At 49.9% G+C, this 9,723-nt stretch overlaps 1 protein-coding gene across 1 annotated transcript; it reads right to left on the reverse strand.

Annotated features, from left to right (window-relative positions):
• Positions 1 to 2,128: 2,128 nt before the first annotated feature.
• On the reverse strand, positions 2,129 to 5,522 carry LOC119186936 (uncharacterized). The gene is made up of 2 exons (XM_037435280.2): positions 5,367 to 5,522; positions 2,129 to 5,259 (listed from the first exon to the last, which is right to left on the reverse strand). The coding sequence occupies exons 1-2, from the start codon at positions 5,520 to 5,522 to the stop codon at positions 4,423 to 4,425; spliced, it is 993 nt and encodes a 330-aa protein (XP_037291177.2). The 3' UTR covers positions 2,129 to 4,422.
• Between the last annotated feature and the right edge of the window lie 4,201 nt (positions 5,523 to 9,723).

Below are 9,723 nucleotides of genomic sequence, written 5' to 3' on the forward strand. Positions count from 1 at the left end.
TTCATGGCAGAAACCTGAATTAGGGTGAACTCATCCTCTTTTGTTGCCGATGTTTGCTCCGTTTGCTGCGCGAACTCGAACTTCCGCTCCGTTGCCGACACCTCGCGAAGTGCATCGCGGACACTGCTGGCTTGCTTCTCGGCGCCTTCCGAGGACACGAAACGAGGTTCCAGGTGTATTTGAACGGTGCGCTTCCGCTGAGGCAAACGATCGCCGACATCCTGGACAGCTGGCACCACGTCGTCGTCCGCCGCCGCGAAAACGAAACTTTTCTCGCGTTCACACCGCACCGTGATGCCGCGGCTAGTTGATGGCCCCGGGTCTTCAGTTTCACTGCCAGGCGTCGATTCACCGTCACTTTGAACAGCCGGCACCGCATCGTCACCCGCCGCAGCGAAAACGAAACTTCTTTCGCGTTCGGGCCGCACCGCAACGTCGCGGCTAGTTGACGGCCCCGCGTCATAGGCCTCACTGCCGAATCGGCAGCGAGCAGGTGTCGGCTTCCGACGACACGTAGCTTGGTGGCGACGCGGTACTCGGTTCGTCTGATTCAATCGCTGCTGACTGCTTCGTTTTCCCAACAGGAGGCTTGCGTTTACGCTTCCCGTAAGCGTACTTCGTCCGGTACTTCGTCCTGCGCTTTCGGTCCACGCGAAGATCCATTGCGGGCGCTAAGCCTCGCGCTAGAGAAGAGTTGGCGTATCGGCGACCGTATCGGCAGGGGATTCGCAAACTATAGTGCGCCAGCGTGTGCGTAGCAGACGTGCGTGCGCGGAGCAGACGACCAGCGCAAGCAAGCGCGTCCCAGCAGCCACTCACAGAGCGCGCTCAGTACCACGTGACAGGAGCGACCAATGGGTGCGCGTCTAAGGCGTCGCGGATGCCTTCGCATTTTTTCTGTTTGTGCGTTTATTTTAGCTCGTAGAGTCGTGGTTTCACCGGGAGAAGTACGGCGGTGAAGCAAGCTTTCCAGCGGCACCAAGCTTTCCGCGAGCGGCGGCGAAGGCGCGGAAGTATCGCGCTCGAAAATGGGCCATTTTCGCGCAGATTTCAGCCAGCTTTTTGCGATCCGCAGTCAGAAAAACATTTTTTAAGCTTACTTTGAGATCGTTTTCGGCGGAAATATTTTTAGATATGATAGAAATGGTGATGCAGAATCCAAATCTGCCCTTATCCAAAATTCGTTTCTTTGCGAGAATTTCGCGATTTGATCCCCGCGTCCCCCCTTAAAAACTGTGTACTGGCCGTTGAATCAGTATAAGGAACCCAGTCTACAACTTTGTGGCTGTTCTAGTGCACTGAAAACCAAAGGAAGACACATGTTATATATAAAAACATCACCCTTTTATACATAAAACACTATTTCAAGTAAAACACACATTTTTGTCCCAGACATCCTTACAATTCTACAGCATGCCAGGGCTGTATGCAGTGTCTCTTGCAGGCTTATGTCGCTTTGCAAGTGTTGCCTTTGTTGAACTGCTCTGCAGGTGCTCCCTCCGCGATTTGTGAAGCCTGGTTTTATCCTTTTCAAGGCTACGACGCATGAAGAGATTTCCTGCACTGTAGCCTAGCTTCTCAGCAATTGCTTCATTGCTCTTCGTGGCCCCCTGATTAAAGCGGCTGATGGCTTCAGCCACTGCTCTTTCTACGCTGCGCAGTGAGGCATGGGTGGTCTTGGGGACTTGTTGCCAAATTGTAGCGTGTAAGCTCTCACTAGGATTCTGAGTGATCCCATCACTGCACCTTTCCAACAATGCTTTGTCGCTAAGCCTCATAAACACAGGCTCTAGTGCCTCACAGACGAAATCGGGCGGGCTGTTCTTGTGCGGTGGAGCAACACCACCTAGATAAGTTCAGGCAGGCCTCTTCACTGCCTCCGTGACGTCACGCACCTGGCTTGTCGACGCGCGCGCGCGCGAGCTGCTGCGGCGCGGACGCTTTCCGCGCGGCGCCCACTACAGATGAGTAAAACATTAATTTCTGCATTGCCGCGATATAGGCATAGAATATAAAATTTCTGAACGAAATTTTATTCACATCAAGATGAAATAGTGTTGTTCCGCTCCATCTTGGCGGACGTAACTGCTTCAGATTGCACTTAAAAGAAACGTACACAAGTCCCGGGCACCTGGCAAAATATTTATTACAATGTAAGTACCATGTATCACAAGGAACATACGAACTTCCAGCTTTTAGCAGTCATATTGACATCTATGACTACATTGTGCAACACAAAAACCGAAACTGACAAGATTAAGCAAAAAAAAAAAAAAAACAGGGCGCTAGATTATTCGTTATAATGTTTCAAAATTTATCACAGTGAAAAACTTTTAGCATCTGGTACAGTCATATTCACAGCCATAATCACATTATGGGGCAAACAGAAAAACACAACTGCTCTTAGAACGAAAGAAACTAGCTACTGGAGTATTTATTACAATGTATAAAGTGTATCACAAGGAACAAACATTTAGCATTTGGAACAGTCATATTCAAAGCCATATTGACATTGTGGGACAAAAAGAAAATACGAACTGGCCAGCTTAAAAAAAACTAGCCATTAGTAAAGCTTGCTTCATATTTTAGCGAAGGGGCCACTAGCAAAGTTTACTGTAGCGTTAGCAACTGTCTTTGCTTTGTACAGGCTTTTTCTTTCATGACACTGTCATTCCTGCAAGCGACATAGTTTTTTAGAAGCGTGTTGACAGCTGGTTTTAGAATGTTCTTGAGTACGGTATCTGGATGGTGGCCACTTGCACACATGTCCAACTCCTCGCCGTCGCTTAGTAGGAACTGCATGATGCTCAAGAGGACCATCCTTTGGTTGGCTTCTGCATGAAACCGCTGCTCCTGTTCCTTACTGACAAGGTGCTCTAATACTATCTTAGTGCCAAGAACAACATTAACAACAAAAGGCTGCGGAAACTTCAAGCCGCCTCTGCTCATGCTGTCAATGAGTACGTGCTCACTTTGCTGCAGTTCTCGGTCAGTGATCATGAGCTGTGACTGACAATCCTCACATGGCTGACGTTTAATTGCAGCATGCGCACAATAGCCTGCAATGTATGCCAACGCAGGCACGTCAGTTTGTGATGCCTTCAGGTCACTTTGGGTGAGTTTGATGGCATACTTTGCTATTAGCATCTCGGCATCAAGCTCCTGTTCCTTAGGTGCCAATGACAGCGGCATGTCTTCCAGCTTTAAAGTGTCCTGCAAGCGAATCTTTGTCTCCGCTTCGAATACTTCTGTGATTGACACATTGTAGTGAGATCCACACATTTGGCGGTACTTCCCGAACCTGGCCTCAAGGCAATCTGTTTGAAACTTCCCCAAAAGGACGTACCTAAAGCCCAGCTCATCAAGGCAATACCGTGACAGCTCAATCAATGAATACGTGCTTAGCCGGAGAGCAAAGTGGGTCTCCTTTGTCAAACCTCCAGCCGTGGTTCCCCTCCGGCTCCACCTGTCAAGCCAGGTAATGAACTGATCAAGGTACTGAACTTGCAAACAAGACATATCCTTCACAGGCTGCTGATAAACATCACGTAGTCTGTGCCCCTTTTCTGGAGTCTTAACATTTACAATGCTCCACCACCTGACAATCAAATCAATAAAGGTGGCCGTTTCCTGCAGTGCAGCCAAATGCAATTTCTGCGCTTCAAGTGACAAAGCTGATGACACAAAGCTGTTAAAAACTTTCAACACCAATCTCACATTTTGACGCTCTAGGTGGCTTGGATAAAGTGCTTTATAGCTCAGACCATAGGCAACCTTTGCAAGCTTGCTTTGTTCACTCTGGTACAGTTTCCTCAAAAAAGTAAACGAAGCTTTTTGGTCCTCACCACTTCCACAGCTTTCAAAAGGAGGATACAAAAACGACTTGTCATCATCCTTCTGATTGAGCCAATTGTTGCGTATACACTTGAGCAAGTGAACAGTGTCCACAACATGAAACAATGGCTGCTGCGGGTTGGCAGGATGAGGAAAAACAATCCCTGGCTCATTTCGCTCGCTAAACAGAGACATCATTTTCCTGTTTATGGCATTGTTGTCTGTTACGACCGCAACAACATGCAGACCAGCACTTTCAAGCCTCATGATTAGTGTCTTTAGAACATCATGCAGCTCCGTTGCTGTGATACGAGTTACCGGAAGGATATGAGCAACATCTTTATAAGATGAAAGCAAAGACTGTACCGTGAACACGTGCGCTGTCTTTGCTGGTTCCGCACAATGCGCAGCAAACCCTGTTAGGCAGCCACCTTTATATTCAAAAAACTGTTGCAGGTGTATTTCATCAAGCATGACAGTCACATTTTTTTCATGAGGCTTCAGAATGGTTGCTCTGCACTTAATGTACCTCAGAAAACCTTCTTCGCACTGCTCTTTCGAGGGGCTCACATCATGTGCAGCACAAACTCACTTGATGGTAGTGTCATGCGGCAAGACAAGCTTGTTGCTGTGGCGAAAAAACTTGTAAGCATGTGGAGAAATTGTGTGCAATATACTGCTAAAAACTAAAAGCTCTGCAGAATACCGCACGCCATTACTCTTCTTTGTTAGCAGCTTGCACTGCTCCTTCAGGAAGATTAGTGCGTCAGCCCTCTCATCATCATGCAGCTCATCATCACAAATGTCATCCAGCAAGGATAAAACAAGCCTACGCACTCCTCCCATCTTGTCCTCCTGTTGACGGGCCTTCTTTTCACTATATCGCTCCACGCTGTCTAGAAGGTTGTCCAGCACACAGACATCACGGACTTCGTCAGGAATGCACACATCATCCGACACCAACGGAGGGCACTTAAAATACACGGAAACGGACAGATCCTCTGTAACCACCACAGATACAAGCATCTCCGGAGCTTGCAACGCCGGTTCGATGTGGGCGACGTTGAGGCACGTCTCGCAGGCTGTTGTACACCAAAACTTCTTATTTGGACGCTCGTTAACCCGAGAAATCAGTTCACCCAGATTACAAACTTTGTACTGTTTTTCTTCGTTTTCAAACGCTGCTTGGGACTCGTGTATGGCTTTCTGGAGTAGCTCATTTTCAGTCCGCTTCCTTTTCAGTTCAAACTCTTCTCGCGGCGTGCGCGAATCCGAGATATACGAAGGGCAGTCTGGAAAAATGGCTGGGAAGGCGTCTGGAGTCGGCCGTGTCAACTTCATAGGAGCTTCAATGGTTCGTCCATCGCAGTCCGTATACGTTGACGTTGTGCGCAGGTGTTCCGACTTGAAGTGACGCTCGCAAACCTGCGCGTGACCGGAACACACAAAAAAAAAAAACACTGATTAGAATCTCCTGGGATAATTACGAGAAATCTCGTTAATTCTGAAGGGGTACGCTCGATGCAGCTTACCTTGGGGTCCTTCAACAGCCTCACGTCGACGTCTCTCCGTCGCACAGCCCGCTGCCATTCCGCTCTTCGCTTAGCGTCTCTCGGAAAAGAAAACAAGCGGACTTTCGGACCATTGTCATAGTTCCCTCGACAGTTGGGTACACAACACCGCCCCATGTCTCAGGATACATTCGTCAACAAAATAAATTCGGCGGAAGCGGTAACTGCAACACGGAACAGCGCGCACGGCGTGGCCGCGTGGTCTCGTTCAACGACAGAGTGAAATAATTGTCACGGCTGCCGCCACCTGTCGGAGACTCGGACAACTTACGGCTCTGCCGCAAAGCTACGGGCTACCACGGTGCTCGCTCTCTCGAGAGAGGTCGCCCTCCTCCTTGCCTGTCAACATGCCCGGACATGCCGAAACGCTGCTGGTACGGCGTGAGCTAGGTGGTGTTGGCGTGAGAGGCTCGGGCAAAGTTGAATGACGTCGCACGAAGGCGCGCCGGAGTGAAGAGGCCTGAACTCATTTAGGTGGTGTTGGGTGGAGGCACCTCACTATTGGCTATGGCCCTGTTGAACGTGCACCATGAATCTGTTCCCTCAGGGCAGAGGTCATGTTTGGGTGCCTCGTCTGTTAATGACATGTGCCTTAGTGTGGCCAGCACAGCCTTTTTCATGCCTGGCACATCACTCTTGTGGCTCCTCAAGGCATAGCCATAGTAAGAGGTAATTTTTTTTATTTTGTCTTGAGTGAGCCTACCTTTTCCGCCAAGTGACCCACCTTGAGCTTTTTTTCTTTTCGATGAGCGTTCGTAAGGCAGCTCCCATTCGTTTGTGCACATGGTTGATGCAGTCTTTTTTTTCAACTTTTATGTATCCGTAAACTTCATCTTCAGTAAGGGCATGAAAGGTTCGGCTATCACCATCTGAAAGCATTGTTGTGTACCGAAGCTTATGCTTTTCTAAGGAGCGTCGGAAGAGGCGTAGGGCTGCTTCTACTTCCGTCTGGCCAGCCTTGCAGTCAACATTTTTCTGGCACACAGGGGCGTGCTGGACGAGCCAAGCAGCGTGTCCCTCCTCATCTTCCTTTTGTCCAGTGGCGCAGCCCAGGCAAAAGTTTGAAAGTACAACGTGATCAATAACTAAACCAGTGTACATTTCAATCATACAACCAACACAGATATGGGAGCTGTGTCCACGGGTAAGCCACGTGCCATCATAAATGACGTCGACGTTGCCCGGTGGATTGCCAAACTCCGCATAGAGTTCTTTGACGCGGGCAACGCTTGTGGATTCGCATTCGGCAGCAGTCGCACCGCAGGCTTCCCGCATGATTTTCATGTGGCTTTGATGTTTTCTGGTGAAGCCCTCGATGCGAAATATTCATCGCGGCAAAAAAATCCGTCAGAGCTGTTGCCCCTTTGCCGATAGTATTCATCGCTTTCATGGCACGCCAATTCACTTCAAAAGGCCTTACTTTGGCCTGGCTGTTTTCGGCAACTCTCGGTGAAGAAAACCATTCTTCGCGAAAGTCGCGACTGCTGCATGCGAGCACGAGTTTTGAGCACAGCCCATAGTCTCTTTTTCTCTTGGAGAAAGTCATACTTTTTGAGCCGCACTCAAGGCAGGGGAGAAGTCCAAATAGCGAGTCTATCGCTTCTATATCAACAATGGCAAATTGCGTGCCGTTTTCTTTGTCGTCGCCCTCCAGCTGAACGTCCAGCAGCTCAAACTTTCGTGCTGTCGCGCACTGTGATGCCAGGGACTCTTTTAAATTCGCCGCACATATGGAGCACTCGGCGAACTCGTCCGCAGCGTAAAACGTCGTGTCGGCACAACCTTGAATGGTTCCAGTAGTGCCGGATGACGATCCGCTGACGTGATGATCCGGCGAAGTGCTGCAGCTAAGCCGAATAGAGTGCACCGCTTCGGCAGGCATTCGCGCCAGCGAATCGTCGTCTGAATGTGCTGCCTCGGCAATAACAGGCACTTGCGCCTGCGAGTCGTCGTCTGAATGTGCTGCCTCCGCAATAACAGGCATTTCCGACAGCCCGTTGTTGTCAGAATGCGCTGCCTCGGCCATCTCCGGCGTTCTCGGCGGCGCGCAGGCCGCTCCCTTCTGCCGCGCATTCCACGCTCGCTTTCGTTTCCTGCCGAAAGCTTGACGAGTGTTCTTCTTCAGGCGAGCTTCCCAAGCCATGCCGGCGAAATGCAGAAAGACGTATACGTCGGCGACGTCGGTACACGAGCGGGTAGCAGACGAGATAACACGCACGAGAGCAGGCGCCGACGGAGCAAAACCAAACAAACAAAAAAAGAGCGAGCAACCGTGGCCGCGCCGCCGCGCCAGCCAATGGTAAGCGCGAGACGGGGGGGCTCGCCGGCGCGCACGCGCTCTTGCCAATCAGCGGTCCGGCAGACGGCTTCGCAAAACGGGGGAGGGCAGTCGTCGTGTGGGAGCTACGCCATTTTGAGAGCCCGCAAAACGCGCACAAAGGAACCAGCTTCAAAACAAGCCCAAGATGGCGCCGATCTGCCGGCTGCTTCGCTGGCGGCGCGCGCGGGAAGTTCGAACAAATTTTCTGTTTTGCGGGTTGTTTTGCGACTCCCGTGATGGTTTGAATATAGATTTTAACCTATTTTTTTTATCGAATTTAGCGTTAATAATTTGAGGAGAGGTGCTTATAGGTTCAAAGATTCGAAAAATGCATTTTTCTCAAAATCGATTTTTTGCCCATTTTTTACTTTTCTAAGACACGCATCCCCCCTTAAGGGGAGATGCGAGTCGAAAAATCGCGTTTTTAGCGAAATTTCTCGTATTTCTGATTTTTATTGCATTGTAATCTTCAAACCTTCTTCTTTCATCTGTGAAAATTTCAAAACTAAATTCGAACCGCAAAATCCAAAAAAATGTGTATGAAGGCATCGCGGTGGCTCAAAATTTCGTGAATTTGCGTCGATATTGGCCATCTTTGACTGCGCGCTGCTCCCCGTCGCAGTGCCGCCCGCCATCATGATCGGTTGGGAAAGTTGCGTCCGGCCTTCTTCTTACAGATCCGACGACCGCCAGTTTCGTATGTGGGCGAAAAAAAAAAAAAAAAAAAAACGAGGTCTTTTTATCACGTGGTTTGAGCGGTTTGAAACGCGCGGCACCCTAAGCCGCATCGCCATTGGCTACCGAGTCATTGTCAGCTGTGTTGGTGGCGGCCATCGGCATTTGGTCCGTCTGCCTTTCTGCGCGTCTACGCATATTTGCGCGATGACAAGCCCGAAAAAGTGCAACGTGAGACCGTAGAAGTTTTGAACGAAGCACAAGTTCAAGGGAAGGCGGCGTAAAGCGCCCCGAACGACGGCGACGAACGAGAACGCCCCTACGTGTGCTAGGCCTGACGGCGGCATCGACGAGTGCGCGAGCGACAGTGGCTGCGATGAAGGAATTGACGCTGCGCTTTCTTTCGTCAGTGCTTTGGAAAATAAGCTCGGCTTCTTCGAAAAAGACAAAGACAGCTCGATGAGGTTTGTGCAACGACAGTTTTGTGCGACACCCTCTTGCTGACGGCACTTGTGGCAGGTGCGGCATGCCCTGCTTGCGGTATTCAAAAACTTGCCGTTCGGGAGCCGGCAGAAAAGTGCAAGGGACTTTCGTCGCTCCTCGAACTTCATTGTGAAAACAGCAAATGCTCAGCGACTGTTCTTTCGTGCTCCTATACGTCACTGCGTGTTACGGCGGACGGCAGCAGCCGAGTGAGCCAACGGTACGACAGTGGGAGCTCCCGAGATAGTTTCGCTGTAAATGTGAAGGCGGTGGTGGCTGCACGCGCTGTCGGCATTGGGCATGAGCAATTGTCGAGATTTTGCTCCATTATTGGACTCCCAAAGCCAATGCACCACCGAGGATTTTTTTTGATAGCAAAGAAGGTGCACACCGCTGCCATGGCAGCTGTGAGTGAAAACTTGCGCCGATCCAGAGAGTTGACGAAAGAAGTAGCAGGCGAAACTGATGTGGCTGTTATGTTCGACGGCACTTGGCAGAAGAGGGGCCACAAAAGCCACAACGGGATTGGTGCAGTTGTCTCCTTAGATACTGGCCTCTGCTTAGACTTCGAGGTCATATCAAATTACTGCCTGACATGCAGTAGGCACAAGTATATGGGCCCAGACGAGGAAGTGTGGCAGGCATTCTATGGCCCAGTGTGTGAAAAAAATGCAGACTGTTCCTCCCATGCCATGGAAACGAAGGCTGTAATGCGCATTTGGCAGAGAACATTGACTTATGACACCCCACTGCATTTCATGACATTCTTGAGTGACGGTGACAGCAAAGCATATAGTACAGTTGCAGAGTCAAAAGTTTATGGTGCTGTCAATATAGAAA

This window comes from Rhipicephalus microplus, chromosome 3 (genome assembly GCF_043290135.1).
Source record: "Rhipicephalus microplus isolate Deutch F79 chromosome 3, USDA_Rmic, whole genome shotgun sequence".
Taxonomy (NCBI): Eukaryota; Metazoa; Arthropoda; class Arachnida; order Ixodida; family Ixodidae; genus Rhipicephalus; species Rhipicephalus microplus.